Source organism: Myodes glareolus, chromosome X (assembly GCF_982192425.1).
Source record: "Myodes glareolus chromosome X, mMyoGla1.1, whole genome shotgun sequence".
NCBI lineage: Eukaryota > Metazoa > Chordata > Mammalia > Rodentia > Cricetidae > Myodes > Myodes glareolus.
Genome location: NC_142053.1, coordinates 117,907,427 through 117,934,093, shown reverse-complemented (window position 1 = coordinate 117,934,093; position 26,667 = coordinate 117,907,427). Strand labels below are relative to the sequence as shown.

Below are 26,667 nucleotides of genomic sequence, written 5' to 3'. Positions count from 1 at the left end.
ATGTCTTAATTGGTGAGATTAGTTTTTAAAGTAACCTTTAAGGTATTATTAACCCATATTAATACTTTTTGTTCAGAACTATACTATGCTGAGAAAAGATGCCATTACTCAGAAGATATTTAGAGTTGAGGAAAATCATCAAAACAGAAGAGGCTCTAAAAGGTCTTTCAAGGTATTGAGTATTGTTTTTCATTTATGTCTGACTACGGTTTTATATATTGGAAATGATGTTTCATTAGTGAATTAAAAACTATTTTTGTGGTATTTTAAACAATAATTGTAAACTAGTGTTTTGATTTCTATGACTATTGATAGAATTTATACTTAACAATTACCAGTTTAATAATGATGTTTAATCAGAATTTGATTTTGAATTTCATTATTACTAGTGGAACTTTTTTTTTCAAATAGTAATGTAGCTGCTTCTAGAAATTACCAAAGATTTAAGACTTAGGGCAGAGTAGATTTCATGTGTAAGCATGTGGGCTGGTTCACTTCTCAAACTGTTCTAGGAGGTTGCTTGGAAATGCAGCTGTCCACAAGGAGTGTATGGAAAGAGTAAGGGAGGGAGGTTTGTAGAATTGTTTGGAACGTTTGTGTCTGACAAAACTAAAGATTCCTCCTTCCCACCTCCAGCACAAAATGATAAGATCGAAAACAAATATTTTTAGTCTTCTGTGTCTACTATACTGGACAATATTTAGGACAGGATTTAGTTTCATCATTCATACAATTAATATTTGCTATTTTTATGGCAAAGAAATGTGATGGTACTGACGAGAATAAATTTTATGTTATTTAAGTGTCTGTGAGTGTGTGCACATATGTGCAGTTGCCCATAGAGGCCACGTGAAAGCACTAGATGCCTTTGAACTGAAGTTACAGACAATTGTGAGCTACCCAGTGTGGGTGCCGGGCACTGAACTTGGGTCCTCTGGAAGAATGGCAGTCTCATCTTCCCAGTCCCAGGAATAAAGTTTGAAATTTTTGATTCATAGGTATTTTTACTTAATGTCTTTTCGCCCTCTTTCAAACTTGACATAGTCATTATAAATTAGAAAAATAGACCTAGCTAATTAGAACTTTGGAAGATTATATTTTTCAGTATGATGAATGCCAAGAATTCATTTCAAGTTCTTTTATCTTTTCTCGTCTTGTATGTATACACATACATGTGTACATGCATTTGGAGACCAGGAGTAGACATTGGATGACTTTCTTAGGTGTTCTCTGCCTTATTTTGCTTTTATTGATAAATTTTCTTCTTTGACAACTTTATATATGTATATAATACATTCTGGTTACTTTTGCTCCAGTTCTGTCTTGCTTTGCTCCCAGTCATCTGTCCCCTACTTTTTTATATATATATAAATGTCTTTGCCATATTCATGATGTTTTTGTCTTGTGTCCCACAGAGTTTAGGGTTGGATGTATACCTTGGGTTTGAAACTATCCATTAGACCCTGGTGGGTTCATCAGTGGAAACGTTATATAACTGGGTACTTTGACTCTCCTTTTCCCAGAATCAGTTAGTTTCAGTAGTGTGTGTTAAGCTTCTTCATTGTGTGATAGGGCCTTATGGTCCTCTTTCCCATCTGTAGCTGCCTATTAAACGTGCTAGTTTATGATTGCCTTGGTTGTATCATGCTTAGAAAATAGCATTCCCCACCCTTCTCATCTTATAGTTCTTGCATTCTTTCTCCCCTATTCTTTTCCATAATGTTCTGTAAGTCCTAAGTGGGTGGTATAAAAAGTCTTAATTAGGTTTGAGCCCTCAGCCATCCTTTATTCACAATATGTTGTGCTTGCATGAGTCTCTGCATTCACCCCCATTCACTGCAAAGCGAGGCTTCTCTGATTAATCTTAAGATAAGCCTATGGGAGTAAACATAGATATTTAGAAGACAGTTTGACACTATGTTAATTTAGCTAATCAATGGTAGTATGACCTAAGGCCTCATTAGTCATAGTTTTGTTTTATTTTTCTAACCCAGTTTACAGTACTCGGCATGGATTTCCTCTTGTGGACTGGGCTTCAGATCCAATGAGGGAGCACTTGGTTATCCTTGTATCAATCACGCCACTATTGTACCAATGGGCACATCTTGCCTGGCAAGTTGATAGTGTAGTTCAGCGTTCACAGCTGGGTAAGACCACTGTTACCTTATTCTCCCAGCAGCCTGAAGAGCACCATCTAGCACTGTAAAAACTATACAGCAGGAAGCATCCAGCTCAATTCAAACTTGCTTTCTCTGTAACCAAGGTACATGAAGTCTTCAGCAATGAGGTTTTATCAACTATTTCTATAGACAACCAAGATGAATGCTAATAGCCTGTTTTGTTTGGGGCCTCTAAAGCCTCCTTAATCAGCAACTCTTTTGGAAGTATCCCACACCTGGCACTGTTTTTTAAGTCACCCTGACCCAGCTTGCTTTTCTGTTAATGTGAAAAATCATTGACAAAATCATCTTTGGGTAGGTTAATTTGGCTTATAAGTTACAGTTATCATCAGGGGAAGCTAAGACAGGAATCTGGAGGTAGGAACTGAAGCAGAGACCATGGAGGAATGTTACCTACTACTGGCTTGCTTTTCATGCATGACTTAGCTTACTTTTTTATACAGTCTAGGACCACCTGCCCAGGGGTGGCACTGCACAGTGAGATAGATACTCCCACATCAAGCATTAATTAAGAAAATTCCCCCACAGACGAGCCAAAGCATCATCTAATGGATATAGTTCTTCAACTGAAGTTCCATCCTTCCAGACAACCTCAATCTGTGCCAGGTTGGCATGAAAAAAACCACCAGTATATCTTTGTCAACTCTACACAAACACATCAGTTACTATTAAACTGTAATGTTTCCTTTCTTGCTTATCCTTAAGATCTCATATTAATAGCACAATGTAAAACACAGTCAACATTTAAAAGTACCTATTTGAACAGCTTTGTTCCCAGTATTCCCCCTCCATTTTCATTTTGCTTATATACTGCTGTCCCACCTCCTTAAAGCAACAGTGTCCAATTTCTAGTTTCCTGGATTACATAGGTATTCCAAGTTAAACACATAAAGAGTTGAGGCACTTAATGTAGACCATGCATTGTCTTTCTGGTCTGGGTTTCCTTGAATGCATTTTTCTAGTTTCATCCATTTCCCTGCTCATTCCTTATCTTCCTTTTTCTTCATAGCTGAATAAAATGTTATTGTGTGTGCATACAACAGTTTCACTATCCATTCATCAGTTAATTGATATCTAGACTGATTCTGTTTCCTAACTATTGTGTATAGAGCTACCATGATGATGGACATGCAAATATCTCTGTAGTAAGATACATTTTTTTGAGTGGTATAGCTAATATGGTAGTCTTCTACCATATGAATACTTCTATTTTTTTGAGGAAACTCTAGACTGATATCTAAAGTGTATATACCAGTTTACACTTCCACTAGTGTTGTAAAAATGGTCTCCTTTCCCCACAACCATGCCAGTGTTTGTCATCCTTTGTATCTTTGATGACAACCAGTCAGACTGGGGTGAGATAGAACCATAAAATAGCTTTTTATTTTTTAATTTTATGAGTATGGATGTTTTTCCTCATGTATATCTGCATACTATGTGTATACAGTGCTTGTGGAGGCCAGAACAGGGTGTCAAATTCCCTGTAGAGTTACAGGCAGTTGGGAGCTGTTGCGTGGGTGCTGGGAATCAAACTCTGGTCCTCTGGAAGCTGTAACTGCTAAAGCCATCTTTAGAACACTTAAAATAGTTTTAAAATACATTTCCCTGATGACTAAGTATATTGAACACTTTTAAAAGTGTTTTCTAGCCACTTATATTTCTTCTTTTGAGAACTCTCTGTTGAGTCTCTTAGCACATTTGACTTGTTTGTTTTTATGGAGTTTAGATATTTTAGTTTCATGTATATTCTAGTTAATAATTCTTATCAGATATATAGCTGACATATTTTCTCTTATTCTGTGAACTGCTTCTTCATTCAGTCAATGTCTTCTCATGTTGTACAGGAATGTTTTTAGTTTCACAGGATCCCTTTTATCAGTCATTGGCCTTATTTCCTGTGCTCTTAGAGTCATATTCAGAAAATCATTACACCTATATGTTAGAAAACCTTGGGGTCTATGTATTGAAGTATACTCTTTGCTTTTTCATTTAGCAGATTCAGGGTACCAGATTTTATATTGAGGATTTGACTTTTGTGCTGGGTGAGACATCGAAAAAAATTGTGCGATCTCAAATAAGGAAACATTTTAAGGCCTCGGGGAAAAAACAGAACAAACTGGACAAGGTAGTAGAAGGGAAGAAATAATAAATAACAGTGTCAAAATTAATGAAACAGAAACAAAAATGCAAAGAATCGGTAAAATAAAGAATTCGTTCTTAGAGCTGGGCAGTGGTGCACGCTTTTAATCCTAGCACTCAGGAGGCAGAGGCAGATGGATCTCTATGAGTTCAAGGCTAGCCTGGCCTACAGAGCTAGTTCCAGGACAACCCTGTCTTGAACCCCCTCCAAAAAAGAATTTGTTTCTTGAGAAAATAAAGAAGATTGATAAGACTTTAGCCAGATCAACTCAAAGGAAGAGAACACTCAGATTAATAAAATTAGTTATGAATAATGAGATATAAAAATAGGTATCAATGAAATAAAAATCATAATAAGTACATACCTTATATTCTACTAAAAGAAATGGATGAATTTCTAGATGCATATGACCTACCAAAATTAGACTAAGGTGAAGTAACTTAAAAAGACAAATCAGTTAGGTTGTGGTGTCTCACATCCCCCAACACTTGGGAGGCAGAGGTAGGTGGGTCTCTGAATTCAAGGCCAGGCTAGTCAACAGAGCTGGTTCCAGGACAGCCAGTGGTAAACAGAGAAACCTGTCTTGGAAAAAAAATGCAATAATAAAAATTCTCACAACTAAAATCCTCCAGTGCCAGATGATTTCACTGAAAAATTTTATTATGTCTCCAAAAAAATTAACATCAGTGCAAATTTTTTTACAAAGTAGAAAAGAAAGTGATGCTTCTAAACTTTTACAAAGCCAGTATTGTCCTGATACCAAACTGGACAAAGTGACAACAAAAATAAAAGAAAAATAAAGCTCAATATATCTGATATACATAGAAGTAAAGTAAAATATATCAAATAGTTCCATATTTTCTGTATTAAAAATATATTTGTCATAGTCACATTGCTTCATTCCCGAGATACATATGGAAACGAGTAGATGTAACTCATTGCATAAATGACTGCAAAGATAGAAATCACATGACCAATGCAGGAAAGGCCTTTGGCAAAATCTAACATCTCTTCATGATAAAAGTCATGTGGGGGGTTTGTTACTGCTGAGATAGTTCATCAGAGATTACTCATTACTCTTGCTGAGGACTCAGGTTTGATATTCAGCACCTGGTTTACAGTCATTCATAACTCCACTTTCAGGGGATTCAGTGCCCTTTTCTGGCCTCTGCCAGCACTGTATTCATGTAGTGCACATATTCACATGCAGGCAAAACATAAATAAATCTAAAAAAAGTCATGAAGAGGTTAGAGAGAGCATGCCTCAACATGATAAAGGCTTTATGTCACAAACTTAGTCAGCATCATCCTAAATGGAGAAAAACCCAAAGCACTAGATCAGGAACAAGGCAAGGATGTCTACTTTCCACTGTCATTTTGTATAATGCTTGAAATCTTCACTAGATCAGTAAGACAAAAGGAAATAAAAGGGATACAAATAAGAAAAGTCAAAATATTCCTTTTTGCAAATTATATGATTAGAGATTCTAGCTACTTCATCAAATCTTTTAGACCCAAATCTTTGGTGAGGTGACAAAATATAAAATTAATATGCAAAAGTTAGTAGTCTTCTAATATATCAATGACAAACATACTAAAGAAAAAATTAATAAAATCTCATTCAGAATACCACACACAGACAATATCTGAGAATAAATTTAACTAAGGAAACAAGACTTCTACAATGAATATTTTAAGATAATGATGAAAACATTTGAGGAAGACACTAGAAGATGGAAAGAGTTCACATGCTTATGGGTCAGAAGATTCAATATTGTAAAAATCACCGTTCTTGCTGGGCAGTGATGGCACACACCTTTAATCCCAGCACTCAGGAGGCAAGGCAGGTGGATCTCTGTGAGTTCGAGACCAGCCTGGTCTACAAAGTGAGTTCCGGGACAGCCAGAGCTGCTACATAGGAAAACCTTGTCTTGAAAAACAAAACAATTGCTGTCCTTCCAAAGGTAATATATAGATTTTAGGGACATTCTTCATAAATGTAGGAAAAACCCTTAAAATTTATTTAGAAGCACAAAAGACGCAATGATAATGAAAACAATTCTGAACAAAAAGAATAGTGTAGGAGGTATCAGCATGTATAATTTCAGGCTATACTACAGAGCCATAGTAATAAAAAACAGCATAATACTTGTGAAAAAATAAATAGATCAGTGGAATAGAGAACCTGAATATAAGTTCATGCTAAAAGATAACAAAAATAGACACTGAAGAAAAACAGTTATCTTTCAACAAATGGTATTGGGAAACGTGAGTTTCACCATGTAAAAGAATGAAACTAGATCCACCTTATTTTCTGAGATAGCATGTCTCATTGAACCAGGAGCTCAGCAATTCAGATAGGCTGGCTTGCCTATAAACTCCAAGGATCTGCCTTTCACTACCTCCCTACCCCACCCCCATCACTGGCGTTTATAGTCAGGTACTGGAGATCTGAACTCAAGTCCCCATGCTTGCTTAGCAGGTACTCTACTGACTGCTAGTAAAGTACCTGCTCATTACTAACCATTAATGTTAGTAAATTAATGTTAGTAAATGACTGCTAGTAAAATCCCTAGGCTCATTGCTAACCATTTTTAAAATCTATTTTTCTATAGAGCAAAGGTTTTTTTTTAATAATACAAAAAATAAGCTAGTATCTAGTTTGAAGAAATCATACTTTAGAGCCAGTATTAACACCTTAAAAATGTTGGTGATGCCTAGAATTAAGGCCTGTTGTAATTATTATTCTCCTGTCTGTTATACTAATAGATTGGGGAACTGTATTTTTAACATTTAATTCTCTTTGGATCCTTTACAGAACTTTTTGGGTGGCAGATTCCAGCCCCATTTTAAGTCACATCTGGTACAGAAGAGCTTGTATATTCAGGCTAAATACCAGCGTTTACGGTTTGCTGGACCAAGGGGATTTATTACCAATAAATTCAGAAACAGATTTCTGAGGAGAAAAAAGGTTAGTTTGATGATAACCTTTTAAAAATACTGAGTAACTTTAAATGTTTGTTAGATAATTGGGTTTTTCATCTAGTTTAAGAAACAACCTAGATTTTTTTTTAAATGCTCTCATTGCATGGTAGTTAAATGAAAACTTCAAGATTAATGCTTATGGAACTGTGAAACTATTTAAACTTAAAATGCTTTTAAGCCATTCTACCTGAAACAATTTGCATATGCCAGTTCATTGTATGACAAAACTTTTCCTGGGAAGATGTAACATATGTGTCTACCACCCTAGATAGGGAACCTATGACGGACTAAAGTACAGATATCACCAAAGTCCCACTAGGTGAACCAATAAGTTTTATTGGGGTTACTTGCAGGATCAGAAATGACTCAAAGACAGCTGCTTCACCAAAGCCCACTCCAGCATTGGTGGCAGTTCACAAAGCTGGGAACCTGGAGCACACTGTACAGCTTGCAGGCAGCTCAACAAGTCGGAGAGTACTTTTTTAGGTGCCTCAGTTGGTCTAAACCTCCAGGTAGCTCTGCTGGTTTCTGCCTCTTCTGGCAGTGGGTCTGGTCTCAATCTTCTTTGCAGCTTTTTTTCCTTTGAGAACTCGTCTCAGTATTCTTGGTAGCTTGAGTCCCATTTGAGAGTCTTTGCAGCTCAGCCTTCTTCCATCTGAGAGGGACTCTTAGCTTTTATTATTTACTCTAGCTGGAAGGGGCTTCGTGGAATCTGGTCAGTTTCAAGGACTTTCTGAAACTATCTTGAATTGTTTACTTCCTGCTCAAGGAATGTCCCTGCAGGATAGAATATTTCAATCTTGGAGGGAATCAGTATACAACACAGCTCTTTGAACTTTGTATTTTAGCATTTCTGTCATTTAGTTAACCTTTAAAATGAACATTTAAGTAGAGACTGGATGACCTATAATATAGCAGTTTACAGTTAGAGGCTAGACCAGTATGGGTCAGAGGACAATTTCTCTGTTGCCTTTCACTGCTATTCTGATGCTTTAGATGTCATCCAAGCACACATTGGATTTTTAAAAATTATTATCAAAAATGGGCCTGGTATGTAGTTTCAGCACTTGGAGTGCAGAGGTGGGAGGATTACCACAAGTTTAAGGCCAAAAGTTTGGTATTTACTACTTTTCCATTGTCTAATAATACTGTTTCACTTAGGCATATTCTTCTATATTCTTTCCTTTTAAAATTATATATATTTTGTCTTGAAATATATATATTTCGAGACAAGCTTTGCTGGAACTTGATTTCTAAACCAGGCTGGCCTTAAACTCAGAGATCTACCTGCCTCTGCCTCCCAAGTGCTGGAATTAAAGGCATGTCCCACCATGCCTGGCTAAATAAAACACGTTAAATTGATTAATTTTTTGTTTGACAATTTTATACATGTATGTAGTATATTCTGTTTACTTTGATTCCTCATTTTGTCTTTATCTCCCTCCTATTCTTGCCATTTTCCTCCCTTTTCCCCCAGGTCCCCTTTCTCACATTCATGCCTTTTGATTGTTTGTTTGTTTTTTGTTTTTGCTTTTTTTTGTTTGTGATCATTAATTTTAACCAAGATTATCTCTGTGGCCACATCTTTGCAACTGTCCATTAGAGCCTCTTGGGCTCACCATTTAGCCCACAACTGAAGGCAATGATTATCTCTTCCCAAGAATTCATCAGTTGCCAAATGTTAAACTGGAAGGGTGTCTTAGTTACTTTTCTGATGCTGTGACAAAGCACCATGACCAAGGCAACTGGCAGAAAAAAAATAGTTAATTTGGGACTTATAGTTTCAGAGGGTTAGAGTCCATAGCCATAATGGCATGGAACATGACAGTGGGCAGGTAAGCATGGCTCTGGAGCAATAGCTAAGGTCTCCATAATTCATAGGCACAAGGTAGAGAAAGCTAACTTAGAATGATCTGGGTTCAAACCTCAAATCCTGTACTTAGTGACATACCTCTTCCAACAAAGCTACACCTCCTAATGCTTCCTATACAGTTCTACCAACTTATAGAGATAACTTACATGCGCTTTTGGAGGCCATTCTCATTCAAACCACCACAGAGGGTAGGGGCCTGTCAGTGTTTCTCTGATTCATGATTGGCTATTGACATTCCTGTCTTGTGCACGCTAAGTGCAAGCAAGCTGCTGTGAGATCATTTTTTTGGCATGGCTTTATCATGTCCTAAAGACAGTGTTTACAGTCCTCCTCCCTATTATCTTGCTCTTATGTTCTTTCCATACTCTAGCTTGCAGTGTTCCCTGTACCTTAGAGAGGTTGGCATAAATGAATATCCTGTTTCTCAGTACTCAGCCATCATTTATTTGAAGCATCTTTATTGTTATTCACTACACAGAAAAACTTCTCTGACCAAAGCTGGAAGTATCATTTGTCTATAACTTTAAGCATAAATATTTAGACTTCAGTTTGCCATGTTAAATTTAGCTAAACACTAGTAAGCCCTGCTTCTGGATCCATGACCTTCCCAGCCACAGGGTTTTTTTTTTTGACAGGATTTATAGTCTTAGATTTGTATTCCCTCCTGTGGAGTTGGCTTTAAATCCAGTCCAAGAATACTTTATCCTATAATAGTTGTGCCACTATTGTATCAGTGGGCATATATTGCCTATGGTTGTCATTGTGGTATAACAAGTCCACCTCTGGTAAGACCTTTGATGCCTTTACTCCCCTAGCAGCCTGCATAGCAGCATCCAGCAGTGTGAAATCTAGCCAGCAGGGAGGAAGCATCCATCTCAATTACAGCTTGCTTTCTCCTATATCTTGTAACCAAGGTGTGTAGAATCTTTAGCAATAAGATCTTATCATCTAGTTTTGGTAGGCAACCAAGAGGAATGGCAATAGGTTGTATTGTTGTGGGAGTCTCTGGGACCTCTCTGACCAACAATTAGTAAGGAAGTATCCCATACCTGGGATTTTTGTTTTATAGGCAGTGACTTTTAGCAATATTATACAGCTATGCAGAATATCTCCTTTTTAAAAACATATTTTGACTTACAAAATAATAGATTTTTGTATTATTTTTCATAAGCTAGAGTCTGATTCCTATATTGTAGTATTATATGTGTATTGATTTGGCCTATTCCAATTTGGCCAGTGTCTGTGCGTGCAAGCAATCTTCAGATAGTCTTATATAGAGTTTTATTTAAACAAAGCCCAGCTCTGAATATAGCATGAAATTAGGTACCCTACTGTTAGTATGCTATATAGCAGGTGATCTCCATTTTCCTAACCTTTGGAGAAAGGAATGAGACATGGAAGCTAATCTATCTGCCAGGTCTGAACTAAGGTACTTATGACTGACTAGAACTTTAAGCTTTCCCTCTAGCAGGTTCTACTGTAAAACTATATCCCATGTGAGAAAACTGTTGACTGGTCCCATCAGTCCATTTTACCTCAGTCCTTATGCACTAAAAAGAATGAAGTCTTGAATTATTGGTTTCTGCTAATGTTGATTTCATTTTCCTTAAATTAAGAACACTTTTACGCAAATGGGTTTACTGAGTGTGAGGTACCTTTTGCATCATTTTGTCTGTGTGTATAAGTGTGGGTGTGTGTGGTGTTAGAGATAAAACCGTAGGACTTACATATGCTAAGCAAGTATGCTACCTTTGAGTCATACCTGCAGCCTGCATTTAAATCATTTAATATCCAAAGTTTTGGCATCAGAGGGAACTTTAAAAATTCTACCCTAGAAAGATACCTTAATCTGTGTAGCATCTTGTGGTGGTTTGAATGAGAATGGCCCTGTAGGCTTGTATCTTTGAATGCTTAATCCCCAATTAGTGGAACTGTTTAGGAAGGACTAGGAGGTGTGACTTTGTTGAAGAAGATGTGTGTCACTGCCAGTGGGCTTTGAGGTTTCAAAAACCCCCACACCAAGCCCAGTGTCTCTCTTTCTGCCTGCTGCCTGTTAATCAGGATATAAAGCTCTCAGTTACTGCTCTAGCACCATGTCTGTCTGCTTCCCAGCATGATGATCATGAACTAACCCTTTAAAATTGGAGGCAGGCTCCCAGTTAAAAGCCCCCAAGGCAGTTCTTTTATAAGAGTTGCCATGGTCATGTCTCTTCACAGAAATAGAGCAGTAGCTAATATGCATTTCTTCACATTTTAGGTTTTTGTGATATTGGAGAAGCCCTTCTTTTAGTAGTTAGACTCCACCTGGATTAATTAATTGAGGCACGATTAATTTAGTCTAGATACTATGAAATTAGATCTGTACCTACTTATTCCCATATACCTGATCTATTAGAAGTATTTTAAATAAACTTTATTATTTAAAAACTTGCAAATAAGTAAAAAAAACATACCAGTATTAATCAAAGTCTATAAAAATTAATGAATTTATATAAAGTTAGAATTGACATTAAAAACAGAAGCTCTGAAGCTTCACATTAAATTTTACATTTTCAATATTGGATATATTTTGTTCACTAATCCACCACCAAAACCAAAAAAAAATATCTATGACAGAGTTAGAACTAGGAAAACAATTAGCCTTATATTCTTTTACATAACTCTTTCATAACTTGTGTCTATTACCTACATCCCCTCCATCCTTATTCCCTTATACCTAGTCTTTCTTGTTCTCTTTTTCATGTTATACTGTTCTCACATGTCCATGTGGTACTTATATACATCTGTTATTGGCTACAGTCTGCATATGAGAGAGAACTGGTTTAATTATTTCTGAGATTGTGTAATCTTGTATTTCTGACAAGGGGCTAGTCCAGAATTCACAAAGAATTGCAGAAATAAAATGCAAAGGAGATAAAACTGCGCCAGTCAACAAATGAAATGCAAATGGTCAATAACTTTTATAAAGTGTACAGTGTCTCTAGCTATCAGGAAAACTGCAAACTAAAACTACTTTGAGATAATTTCCTCACCCTAATCAAAATGGTTGTTATCAACAAATCCAAGAGTAGAATTTGGAGAGGGTATAGAAAGAAGGAAATCCATATTTACGGTTAGTAGGAGTAGAGAGTAATACAGTCATTATATAAATGTAAGAATGGCCAAGACAAAAACACTGATGACAACTTATGCTGGGGAGGTTGTGGGGTAAAGGGAACACTTCTGCATTGCTGGTGGGAATGCAAGCTGGTACAGCCCCTTTGGATATCAGGGTGGCGATTTCTCAGAAAATTAGGAAACAATCTTCCTCAAGACCCAGTAATACCACTTTTGGGTATATATCCAAAGGATGTTCAATCATACCGTAACAATGACATGTGCTCAACTATGCTCATAGCAACATTGGTTGTTATAGACAAAACCTGGAAACAACCTAAATGCCCCTTGACTGTAAGGATAAGGAAAATGTGGTACATTTACACAATGGAGTACTACATAGCAGAAAAAAATAATGACATCTTGAATTTTGCAGACAAATGGATGGAGCTAGAAAACATCATTTTGAGCGAGGTAACTGAGACCCAAAAAGACAAATATAATATGTACTCACTCATAAGTGTCTCTTAATCATAAAGCAAAGAAAACCAGCCCACAAACCACAATCCCAGAGAACCTAGACAACAATGAGGACCTTAAGAGAGACATACATAGATCTAATAAACATGGGAAGTATAAAAGACAAGATCTCCTGAGTAAATTGGGAGTATGGGGACCTTGGGAGAGGGGAGCAGAGAAAAATATAGAGCTCAATAAAAATCAATAAAAAAAGAAAAAGATAGAACTACCATATTACTCAGCTTTTTCCACTCCTAGGCATATATACCCAGAGAACTTCATACTCTATCATAAAGATATTTACACGCATACCTATTTTTTTATTATTGCTTTATTCACTGTAGCAAAGAATTAGAATCAACCTACTTGTCAGTCAACAGAGGAGTGGATAATGAAAATTTGGTACATATAAAAATGGGTTACTACTTATCTCTAAAGAAAAAGACAGTTAAAAATTTGCAGAATAATGGGTGGACTTAGGACTTTTGCAGTTTGTGAATTCTGGATATTAGCCCCTTGTCTCCCATTCTGTGCACTCTCTTAGCGCTGCTTGCCGTTTCCCCTTCTGTGCAGAAACTTTTTATTTTCATGTAGTTACACTTGATAATATCAGTATTAGTTCTGTGCTGTTGGTGTTCTATTAAGTTCTTGTCTACCCAATATCTTGAAGGGTAGCCCCTGTGTTTTTTTCTAAAACTTTCAGTGTTTCAGACTTTATAGGTCTTTGATGCATTCTAATTGATTTTGCACACCTAGGAGGCAGGGGAAGGCAGATCTCACTTAGTTTGAGGCCAGTTTGGGCTATAGAGTGAGTACCAGGACAGCTAGGGATACACAGAGAAACCCTGTCTCAAAAAAAAAGAAAGAAAAAGAAAAAAACCATATAAAAGAGAACTGTCTTTGTGCCTTCCTTAGAACTATCCATACTTCAGTATTCTTTCAGTTCCTATACATTAGGTACTGTTTAGAACTCCCCATAGCTAGGAAAGGCATAAAAAACACATGGAAAGGAAGTCTGAGACTGGGATTTATGGTCTTGGGGATTGAAAGAAAGCTTGAAAGTCATACAGCACAAAGACAAAGAACTAAGATCGAATGAATAAGCAAGAATTTACTGAGTTGCAACATGTCAACATATAAAGGAAATGTTACCGGAAAGCATCATCACCTCTGAGACTTTGTGATCTGGGGAGTGTCTTTTCTAATTCATTTCTCTTTTATACGGTTTTTAAAAACATTTTTGAGGCAATATTTTACCATATAGCCCAGGTTGGCCTTGATCTCTTGACCCTCCAACCTCAGCTACACAAGTACTGGAATTATGAACAAATATACCTAATTTCTTTTTAGTTTCTTTTTTCTTTTCTTTTTTTTTTCTTTTTTTTTTTTTGAGACAGGGTTTCTCTGTGTAGCCCTAGCTGTCCTGGTACTCGCTCTGTAGCCCAAACTGGCTTCAAACTAACTGAGATCTGCCTGCCCCTGCCTCCTAAGTGCAGGGCTTAAGGGTATGCACCACCGCCCAACTTCTTTTATACATTCTTAAAGAAGATAAGCATTTTTACAATGTATGATGGTAGACACCTGTAATTCCAGCACTTGAGAGGAGTGACCATCAGTGAAACAGAAAGTTTGTGAGTTTGAGGTCAGTCTTGGCTACACAGTAAATTCCAGCCTATCCTGGGCTACATAGTGCCAACCTGTCTTAAAAAAATGGTATTTCCTAATGTATTATTTGTTTTTCTCCTTGTTAGTCCATTTGGCCTTGATTAACATCACCTCTTCTAAATTAACCATTACCTCTTTTGATGTCTGATCCTGACTACTTCCCAGACTCCAGATGTTTAGCTGCCTCACAAATACTCTCAAATGGTTACTTAAAGCACCTCAAATTCAGTTAAACTTGTACCTAAACATACTACAGCATGGTTAAAACTTAAAACTATGATGCGGGCTGATAGGAGCCAGGTACAAAAGCCTACCTATGGTATGATCTTACTTATTTGAATGGAAAGACAACTATAAGACAAAAGGTAGAATTTTGAAGCTGGAGGTTTGGGTGAATATTGGAGAGAGGTCCTGAGAGTATTATTAATGGGTATATAGTTTTTTTAAATGTGGAAACTATTCTAAAACTGATTATCATGATTGGTCACACAGTGCTGTGAGTATACTTAACAGTCATTGAATTGTGGTTTATTTTAGTTTTTTTAAACTGTATTGCATGTGTTTATCTGTTTTGCTTATATGCATGTCTATGTACCACACATGTTCCTGGTGCCTGAGTAGACCAAAAGAGGGCATCAGATCCACTGGACTGGAGTTACAGTTGTAAGCCCCCATGTTGGTAGTGAGAATGGAATTCTGGTCCTCTGGAAGGGCAGCCTCTTATATACTAATCAATTTCTCCAGTCCCAAAGTCATTGAATTGTACACTTTAAATTGGTGAACTGTATAGAATGGGAGTTTTATCTCAGTAAAGTTGTTAAAAATACCTGTCTTGGGCTGGAGAGATGGCTCAGCTGTTGAAGGCTAGGCTCACAACCAAAAATACCTGTCTTACTTTTCTGTTGGAGTAACAAAAACCATGACCAGAAAAAAACAACTTGGGGAAGAAAGGGTTTATTTGGTTTACATGTACTTATCAAAGTCCATCATTGAAGGAAGCCAAAGTAGGTCCCTAGAGTCAGGAACTGAAACAGAGGCCCTGGAGGAGGAACATTGCTTACTAGCTTGCTTCCCATGGCTTGCTCAGTTTGTTTTCTTACGCCACCCAAGACCACCTGTGTGGACAGAGGTTTCTGTCCCACCCATCCCTGCAATCGTTCAGTCCCAAAGAAATACACACACAGGTCTTCAGTAATTATAAACTGATTGATTGACCTAGTATCTCAGGCTTCTTATTAAATCTTATAACTTATTTTATCCCATAATTCTTGTCTGTGTTAGCCACATGTCTTGGTACCTTTGTCAGGGAGGCAGTCACATCTTGCTGTCTTGCTTCCTCTACAGCTGGGTCAGGACTACAGACTGAATCCTTCCTCTTTCCAGAATTCTCATTGCCCCGCCTCTACTTCCTGCCTGGTTGCCCCACCTCTACTTTCTGCCTGGCTATTGGCCAATCATCATTTTATTAAACAAGTACAAAAACCAAATCTTTACAGGATTAAACCATTGTTCCACAGCACACCTGCCCAGGGGTGGCCCAGCTCACAGTGGGCTGGGACCTCCCACATCAACCAATGGAGAAAATTCCCCAGAGACTTGTCTATATGCCAATCTGGTGGAGACAATTTCTCAATTGAGCTTCCCCCTTCCCAGATAAGTCTATTTTGTGAAATTCATAAGTTTAGTGTATGAAAAATACATTGAGAAAAACCCCCAAAGCCAAAAGCAATAGGATACCAAGCATGATCTCCTCCACAGACCATTCTCCTCTCTCCCATCATGGTCCATAGCTATTACAGTCAGTCAAGCCAATCTAAAACCTTATTTTAATAGGCAATTTTCCTAGTTCTCCTTTTAACTTTTAATATTTCAAGTCATATTTCTATCACAATTTTCTTTAGTTTGTTTATTTTTAACAAACACACATTGTTCTACTATATGGGTATATTAATTATTTTATTTTTCCAAGCCTTATATATTCAATATCTAATCTTCAGTTAGAAAATATCCAAGTGGAACTGAAGAGATTTCTCGGTGGTTAAGAGCCGAGGACCTGGGTTTGGGTTCAGCATCCATATGATATCTAAAACTGCCTGTAACTCCAGTTCTAGAGGATCCAACTCCCTCTTCTGACCTTTCTGGCCACTTCATGCCCATGGTACACAGGCATATGTATAGACAAAGCACCCATGCACATGAAATAAAAATGAATCTTAAAAAAATAGACAAGTTAGCTCTTCTAACACTAAACAGTTTCATATCTTTCAATTTTTGCCTTAAATTTGGGTTTAATTATGCAACTAATATATCTAATCTTCAGTTAGAAACAATTTTTAAAATAATTTTAATATATATTGCATTTCTCTTACTATTAGGTATATTTTCGGGACTGAATTAGTATTTTAAGTACCATAAACATATTACAAGTTTTGTGAAGTACTAATTAAATGAGATTTTGTTACAAATGCATTTATATTTTCAACTAGTTTATATATTCAAAGATACAAGCCAGGCCTTTAATTTTAGCATGTTGCCACATGCCTTTAGTTTTAGCACTCAGGAGGCAGAGGTAGGTGGATCTTTGTGAGCTTGAGGCCAGCCTGGTCTACAAAGTGAGTTCCAGGAAGCCAGGGATATGTAGAGAAACCCTGTTACCAAAACCAAAACAAACAAACAAAAAATCCAAACAAACCAAAGATCCATATTACTGGTAGTAGAATAGTAGTGTTCAAGTATCTATATAATTGTATTTCTTCTTTTAGGTAAAGAGAAACCTTGTATAATTGTATAAATTGGAGTGAACGGACTTCAGTGGTAATAGTGCCATTTGGTTCATTGGATTTACTCTAAATTATAGGCCAAAAATATCACTTAATGATCTATAACCAAAAAAATATTTTGAATGTTCTCACACTGAAAGTTTGTCTTTCTTGTTTTCAAATTTTTTAGGAAAAAAATAATTGAAAGCTATCTGATATAAGTGAAAAAATATACTATTTGTTACTAGTTATTAAAGTTTGGTTATTTATTTATTTTACACAGAGTCTCACTATATTAACCAGGCTAGCCTGAAACTCACAAGAGATCTGCCTGCCTCTGATTTCTAAGTGTTAGGATTAAAGGAGTGTGCCATCACTACCTGGCAAAACCAGGTTTTTCTTTATCTTGAGACAGGGTCTCATGGTATGGTACTGGTTGGTCTAGAATTTGCTATGTAGCTCACGTTTACCTTGAACTCAGAGATCTGGCTTCTGCCTCTAGAGTCTTAGAATTAAAGGCCAACATCCCCTACTCTTGTGTTAGCAGAGGCTGGCCGCTTGTTCTTCCCGGCAGCCCAGCTAGATTAGCCCCAAAATAACCACACAGAGACTGTATTAATTAAATCACTGCTTGGCCTATTAGTTCTAACTTGTTATTTTCTATCTCTTACATCTTAGTTTAACCCATTTCTAGTAATCTGTGTGTCATCACAAGGCTGTGACTTACCGGATAAAATTTCCAGCATCTGTCTCCAGCCACTCCATGGCATCTCTCTTTCTCTGCCCTTCTTTCTCCCAGCATTCAGTTCAGTTTTTCCCACTTACCTAAGTTCTGCCATATCAACAGGTCAAGGCAGTTTCTTTATTCATTAATGGCAATCACAGCACACAGAAGGGACTCCCACATCATTCTTGGCTCAATTTCTTGACACCATCATTAATATTTTAGAGTGTTCTTTGGCGGTCTCGTCAGGTCATACAAAATAATAAATTCAAGGGGCCTGTAGAGATAATTCAGTAGCCATGTAACTGTGAATGCCTGAGTTTTAATCCCCACAACCTCCATAAAGCCAGAAAAAAGTAGTGTGCATCTGTATATTAACAGACCCTGTCTCAAAGAAGGTGAAAAGGGAGAACCAATACCTCAATGTGTCCTCTGACCTTCACATGTGTGCCATATTATATAGACACCTGTATTCCTATGTAATGCATGTGTACATATGCTCATATACATACACACATGAGAAAGATTATATTTTATATTTAGAATGTTATGTGTATACACAAATATATATTTGTAGCAATGATTTTTTAAAAGGTCATAAAAATGTTTGAAAGAGCATGGCAAAAGTAAATGGGAGGGCTTAGGAGGAGGAAAGAGAAGGGAGAAATGATATAATTATATTAGAATCTCAAAAAAAATAAATAGATTCAAAATGAGAATGTAGAAGGGAGGGAACCAGCCTTACCAAAGTGTATAAAATTTTAGAAAGTGAACATCAGGGATTTAAAGATCTAGAAATAAATTCCCTCAAACTGTCTGCACCCACACTGCTACTTGGAATGTCATTGTATACTCATGAGGGTATGTGTACTACAGTTTAAGAATCTAACTGGTGTATGCAAGCCTTTATTGATGACTTCAGGGTAGCATATAGGTACTCATTTTTTCCAGTATCAACATTTAAGCACATTGACAATTTAGTATCTTGCCAGTAATTCTCCATTTTACTAATTTGCACTAATATCCAGAGTACATGAAAAGGTTTCTAGTATAGACTCTGTATCCTACCTAGTCAGTGTGACTCATCAGCAGTTTTCAGTCTGATAACAGCAAGTGATTCTTCTTACTTTGTTGTTGGAGACTGCTTGTTAGTTCCCAGCTGCTCAACCCCGAAATAATCACACAGAAACTACATTATTTACAATGCTGTTTGGCCAATAGCTTCAGCATTTTTCTGGCTAACTCCTATATCCTAAACTAACCCATCTCCATTAATCTGAGTATTGCCATGTGGCTGTGGCTTACTAGCAAAGTTTCAGCATATCTGTCTCTGGCGGCGGTTCCATTGCTTCTCTCTGACTCTGCCTCCTTTCTCCCAGCATTCAGTTTAGTTTTCCCTGCCTAGTTCTACTCTGCCCTATCAACAGGCCAAGGCAGTTTCTTTATTCACCAGTGGTATTTACAGCATATAGAGGGGAATCCCACATCATTATCTGCTTTTGTTTGGTTATTAATAGCACATCTTATTTATATATCTGCTTCCCTTAGAGGGTTTTTTCTTTCTTCTTTACTTTCTTATTTTAGACAGGTTCTCTTTTTGTACCCCTGGCTGTCCCGAAGTTACTCTATAGATCAGGCTGGGAACTCTTAGAGATCTGCCCATCTCTGTTTCCTAGTACTGGGATTAAAGGTGTATGCCATGAGGCCTGGCTTTTCTATGGGTTCTTGACTCACTGAAGCTTTACCCTACCATATATTTTGCTAGTATTTACTTTATGTTTGGCAACTGTTTAGGTTGGCTTCATACATCATTGAACTTTTTAAAGACTGACGTGAATCTGTCATATTTCTCTAGTATGGCCTTGAGGTTTTATATCAAAATTATGCTTAGGAAAATTCTTTACTATGTCAAATGGTTTTATAGTTAGCATACTTAATCCATTAGATTTTTTAATGGAATAATATGAAACCAAGATCTGTTTACTAGTAGTAGTTTTATAACATCATTTATTGAATACTTTGTCCTTTCCTTGCCAATTGAAAATGCCCTCTTCAAGCCAGACATAGTGGTGAACACCTTTAATAGCAGCACTTGGTAGGTAGAGGCAGGTAGATCTCTTGAGTTTGAGAGCAACATAGTCTACAAGAGTGAGTTCCAGGACAGCCAGGACTGTTGAGAAACCCTGTCTCAAAAAGAAAGAAGGAAGAAAGAAAGAAAAGAAAAGGAAGAAAATGCTCCCTTCATTATAAGCTAGATTCTTAGATATCATTGGCCTATGTTTAGGAGCATTCCAGTCATTGTGTTTTCCTGATCCTGTAATTTGCTTATCTCTTGGTTCCTAGCATAGTTAGTGTTCTATTATAACTTATATACACAAACACTTTCCAAGTATCTGTTGTTCACACAAAGAAACCAAACCTGTTACCCAGGTCTAGCCTTAAGATCTCTTTCCAGGCACTTTTCACCATAGTCATCTGCATTTTTAAGTGTGTTTCCGTTGTTTTTACTATACTCTTAGTTAGAAATAGCCTTAGTACTGCCACCTACCCTTCTGGAAGCAGGGTCTTGCTATGTAGTTCAGGTTGGCCTCAGACTAATCCTGCTTTACCTTCCGAGTGCTGGAATTTCAGGCATATGCCAACAAACTTCAGTTATATTCTTTACTGTAAAATCCTCCTTTTCTTTGTAGAGCTATTGAAAAACTTTGCCAAGCCTCCCGCCTCACTTCTTTAACTCTTGTTCTATTTAGTCTCTAAGTTATTTCTGTTTGTCTTACTCATTTGTCAAACAGACAATCCACTTCTTAAGGCTAGACCATGCCTCATCAGTCTATCCTTCTGTTTTACTTCTTGTCATTCTCAGACTTAAAAATGTGTTTTTTAATGGAATTGAATTTGGATCATGAATACACACATACATACATTCTTCAAAAGGTTAGTGAGCAAAAACCACCAGATGAGCAGAAATTGTGTTAGATAATCTACAAAGACAACTAAGTATTTAACTATATTTTTATGTGACTGGTTTGTTGCAATGAAATGATACACAGCAAAATCAGCATACGGGTCAAAATTGAGGGGAAACTTCCTGCAAATTTGTGAGGGTCATTTCCCAATGCCACTCAGGGCATGAATAACTCCTTCAGCAGTTGGTTATGATAATGTATATGCAGTGTTGCCAACTGGAGCTCACTAGAGACTCAGTTGGCCCAGTGTTGTTACAAAGAGCTTATCATGTGGGTACCCCTAGTGGACACACATCCACATTCTAGGCTCTCAAAAGGAAATAGCATAAACCATGTTATTTACACTTTGAGTACTCTCCGGTTAATGGTCAGACTCCCCTGAAATGTCAGCCATAGGCCAGCCTTGAAAGTAGACACTTCCAAGGATAACAGTAACTCCTGTTATGTTAACCCTTTTCTGAGAAGTCATATGTTTGAAGAGCTTAATTTCTCTAAAGGGACAGATGTCTGTGGCAAGAGTGGTGAGGAGATGTGCACTAAGTATGTTCATTGACACTGTCTTCCCAGAGGTTGTAAGCTGAGGCTTGAAAAAGACCTAGACACAAAGAGCTGAAGCTTCTCTGGTCCATGTTTGTCAGTAGTATGTAGTATTAAGGAGAAAGAAATATACAATATACTGAGGGCCTCAAATTATGTGTGATTTATTTCTTATTTGAAATGGTTGCACTAGGATACTTTTGCGTGAAGTAAGAAGGGAAGGTAGTGCTTTAGGACAGCCACTTGGATAGTAGTGGGTAGCAGGGTCCCAGGAAATTAAGATAAGACACAGTAAGACTAGTGTAGAAGGAGGAGACCACTTGTTCGTCCCAGCCGCCCGGAACCAAAATAATCACACAGAAATTGTATTAAGTCACTGGTTGGCCCATTAGCTCTAGCTAACTCTTAGTTATTGACTAACTCTTACATATTAATTTAACCTATCTCCATTAATATGTGTATCTCCACGTGGCAGTGGCTTTCTGGCAAAGTTTCTGCATGTCTGACTCTGGCCGTGGCTCCATGGCGTCCCTCTGACTCTGCCCTTCTTTTTCCCAGCATTCAGCCTAACTTTCCCTGCCTACCTAAGTTCTGCCTTGCTGTAGGGCCAAAGTAGTTTCTTTATTCATTAATGGTAATCACAGCACACAGAAGGGACTCCCATATCAGACTAGCATGGCAGCATTTGCAGTGATCCTGTGTTGTTAAGAAAGCTTAGCTAGGCAGTGGTGGTGCACATCTTTAATCCTGTACTGGGGAGGCAGAGACAGGTGGATTTTTGAGTTCAAGTTCAGCCTTTTCTACAATGAGTTCCCTGACGACCAGAACTGTTACACAGAGAAACCCTGTCTTGGAGAAGAAAAGAAAACAAAACCAAACCTAGACAAACCAGGTAGTGGTGGTGTGCTTCTTTAATTCCAGCACTGGAGAGGCAGAAGCAGGTGGATCTCTGAGTTAGAGGCCAGCCTGGCCTACAGAGTGAATTCTCGGACAGCTACAGCTACACAGAAAAACCCTGTCTCAGAAAACCATAAAAGGGGAAAGCCTAGACAAAATCTAGTCCAGTATTACACTTAAAAATAACTTTCAGGGGCTGGAGAGATGGCTCAGTGGTTAAGAACTTCGACTGCTCTTCCAAAGGTCCTGAGTTCAATTCCCAGCAACCATATGGTGGTTTGCAGCCATCTGTAATGAGACTTGGTACCCTCTTCTGGCCTGCACTGTATACATAATAAATAAAAAAAATAACTTTCAAATCATTGGAGGAGTGGGAGATCAGTTTGAGAGATGATAAGAAACTATGTCAAGATGAAAGTAGTTCAAAGTATTGCATGCTTTTAAAAATAAAATTTTTCAGTTGAAATTTTCTTTAGAATTATTGTACTTAGAATTTATTTTCAAAGTTGTTAGTTGGTGACATTTTCTTTGAAGATATGTGGTTTTATATTGTATACTTAATAAAGAATAAAATACAATGTCATCTATAGCTTTTAGATGAATAATGTTGAAAAATGTATATGCATGTATTAACATTTCATTAAGCAAGATAGAAGGAATAAGATTTTTCTATCAGCATTGTTTTTATTTGAAATTGAACATTTCCATTCTAATATGAATCTAAAAATAAACACTTTTGCATTTTTTTCAGTTTTAATGTAAGAGCCTAGTTAAAAGGTAAGGATATATTTGAATAAATTTTTATTTTCAGTGTCTTTGAAATACATGTCATTCTGCCATTTTTAGTTTTATTATTTCTTAGTTTATATCAAGTTTGTACTTGGTAATTTAATGTTTTTGCATCATACCACCATATAAAACCCACATTTACTACTTTTATCATAATCGTTCTGTTCTTGTGAGTTTTTTTCTCATATTTATTGAAACCTTATATCTTTATGTTGACAACCATCTGAAAATTTTCTAAAAGCTTTCTTTGCAATTATCAACTCATTACAAGAGTCTATGTAGTTTTGGAATAAGAAGTACTATGTGATGGAAAGGCTAACATACTAGTTAGGCACATCTGTGCCTCTGTTGTATCGGGGACTGGAAAGGCAACATTTGAATCTTGAGTTTAGGCCAGAGTGCTTTCCCAGAAAAACTTGCAAGGAGCACTGTGTTTCCTCCATTTGCTAAGACCAGTACCATCTAATGGGGTTTTAGTCTGATCCATTTTTGCTTATTTTGGTTTGTTCCATGTTTGGATGGCATCTTCAGGGTTCCACATTACTTTGTGTGAATTGTGAGGTGCAAGTTAGCACTATACAGATGAAAGCATTTTGAGAACTGCACTGTGGGTCAAACTCTAGCTCAGATGTTATAACTGACTCTTCTCTTGAAGCTCATATTTCTCTTGTTTTCTCTTGATAGGAATACACAATATTGCCACAGAAAACCAACTTGGAATTGTTGCAAATGGAACTGACCCTACATGAGGACTTAACTGAGGATATATAACTGAGCATCTTGTTTGGTCAGGAATTGGAATTGACACTAAGACACTAATACTGTAACTTTCTTGATAAAATATCTTTATTTTTCAGTAGTGGAATGCTGCAACTTTTTTACACTTAACAATCACTGTTAATCACTGTTAATTCAGTTGCAAAGTTGTATTTAACTACAAGCTCTTTTGCAAAAACTCTCAGCAGGATCATTTGGGGGCATTATTTGCTGATACATCTTTTTCTGAGTATGGTTTCACCGAGAGAATTTAATCAAGTTATATCTAAACATTTATATGTTGAAAGCTTTGTTTATGTTATAAAAAACAAATATCAGAATTATATAGTAGTGTCTCTACATGAAATAACTTTAAACAGTGGCCTTACAGTAGCAAATTTTATACTGGCTTTTCTTTTTCTGATGACATTTTGACTTCTAACTTGAAGTTTTCTGAAGTTTCTGGAGATCAAGGCCTATGTACATCATCCATTTCATAATCAAATATAAGAACCCTAGAGAAAAGGTGCGTCCTCTCCATCGGGTCATGGCAAGTGCACTGAATTGTTAGTAAATGCGTGTCTTGGGTATTCCCATGACTATTTGCTCTTTTCTAGTTTCAAATGCTAATATGGAAAATATGTAAGGATTTTGTAATCTCTAGTCCATCTTCTTTTCCCTCAGGGCAAGCTTGTGCATATATTTTTAAAGGCTTTTAAAATCTGACAGACAAAATTACATATTTGAACATTGTACTTTACTACTGTGGTATTACACATTTTGCAGACACATCTTACAGAGGGCATATCTTTGGTTCAGTTGATAGGTGTTATATACCTACTAAATGTAAGATAGGATCCATGGGATATTCAATACAACCTGTAGGTCCTGAAACTTACTCCTTTGTTTTCTTTCCTTCTGTTTAAAAGTACATACACATTCTCAGTTAAATTTTTGTGAAATGTTTACTTGTAAGAAAATAAAATATTGTTGCTCTTTCTGCTCAAAGCTGTTACCTGGCAGTTGGTGAGAACATGCTTTTAATTCTCTATCAGACTGACAACCCTGGGTAATCTCTGTTGATGTTGGATACTGGGGAAACACATAATGATGTATGTTTTCCTTATTTTCTTTTTTAAATTTTTATTTAAATTCTTTTTCATACAAGGACCACTCTTCTTTAAATGGGTCAGTGATAAGGGACATTGGAGCTTTGATTCAGTGGTAACTGGATGATGAATAGACGACCTGATTTTTGTACTGTGTGCCATTTCTAGAAATCAGGTTTTCCAAACCTCCTATACATGAAACTGAGGCTAAGGAGAAAATCTTGTATACAATAATATGGCAAGTTTGCATTGACTGAGTACATAAAAAAACTACCTTAATTTTTTTGAGTCAGGGTCTAATGTAGCCCAGGCTAATGCGGAACTCAGTATATAGCTGAGGATGAATGACATTGATGATCTCTAGAGTGTTGGGATTACAGGCATGTTGCCACCATTCGTGTTTTTTATAAGGTGTTTCATACATGTTATGCAAGAACTCTACCAGCTGAACTACATACTCAGTCCATCAAACTCAATTTTTTATTTTATTATTTTATGTGTATAGATGGTTTTTACTGCATGGGTATCATGCCATGCCCACAGAGGCCAGAAGACAACGTTGTAGCACCTGGACTTGGAGTTACAGGTGATTATGAGATGCCAGTAAATGCTGGTAACTAAATTGAGGCCTCCTGATGCAGCAGCTGGTACTCTTAACTGCTGAGCCATCTGTCCAGACCCTACTTTTAAAATAGTTTATTTCATTTGTTCCCATATTTTAGTAGACAGTTCTGAAACTATAGAAATCAATCATTTGATTGACTGATCTGTGTGCATGAGTGCATGTATGCATGTATGTGTTTCATGTAACAGTGAACAAGAAAAAGAATGAGGCACATGGGCCCTGTATGCCTTAGTGGTTTCTGTAGTCTCGTAAGGAAAATGGCCATGTACATAGAAGTGAAGCCTGATAAACAGCTTGACTATAGATGTTTTATTTATTGTAGCTCCTAAGGATAAGATTATTAATTTAGTATTTCATTTCACAACTGATTCCCAATTTAGGCCTATTTGGATAACTTCTTGGCATTGTCTCAGAATTCAAAGTTTTATATCTGGCAAAATAGTATTTAGAAATTATTATTGGTATAAGAAATATTTGCTTTATAAAGTACACACCAGGTATGGTGGTTCACACTTGTAATCCCAGCACTTGGGAGTCTGAGACAGTAGAACTGTCCCAAGTTTGAAATCTGCCTGACTTACATAGTGAGTTCAGGCCAGCCTGAGCTACTGTGTGAGATGCTGTCTTAAAAATTCATAAAATATAAAAATAATCCTGGACACATTTAAAATTAAAATAATTTAGAGCATATGGTAGAAACAGGGACCATGTCAGTCTTGTTAGCCACAATCCTCAGCATCCAACATCTTAGTTAACAGTAGAAACTCAGTGATGTTAACTGAATGAGGAATCAGTTAGAAGTGAGTAGGATTTATATATCTAATTTTTATATGGAAATTGAACAAGACCACTTTCAATGGCCTGAAAAAGAATCTGAATTCTTAAATGCTTAACTGCTTAAGACTTGAGGAGTTTCTTTTTATCTTTGTATGTGTGAGTGCAAGTGTTCGTATGTCATTAAACACATGGAGGTTAGAGGAGACTCTCAGGTGTTGGTCTTTGCCTTCCACCTTGTTTGAACAGGGTTTCTTGTTTGCTGTGTCATAT

The 26,667-nt window shown here is 36.9% G+C and overlaps 1 protein-coding gene across 6 annotated transcripts in view; it reads left to right on the top strand.

The window, feature by feature from the left end:
- Bclaf3 (BCLAF1 and THRAP3 family member 3) overlaps positions 1 to 24,901 on the top strand; it is a 65,223-nt gene extending 40,322 nt beyond the window's left edge. For 4 of the 6 annotated variants that reach the window (XM_048440705.3, XM_048440702.3, XM_048440703.3 and 1 more), the window contains exons 10-13: positions 77 to 172; positions 7,139 to 7,291; positions 23,093 to 23,118; positions 23,815 to 24,901. In XM_048440705.3, coding sequence (XP_048296662.2) covers positions 77 to 172; positions 7,139 to 7,291; positions 23,093 to 23,098 — 255 coding nt within the window. In that variant the 3' untranslated portion in view covers positions 23,099 to 23,118; positions 23,815 to 24,901. The remainder of the gene's footprint in view (positions 1 to 76; positions 173 to 7,138; positions 7,292 to 23,092; positions 23,119 to 23,814) is intronic. The other 2 variants (XM_085684814.2, XM_048440706.3) reach the window with 1 other exon arrangement.
- Positions 24,902 to 26,667: the final 1,766 nt, after the last annotated feature.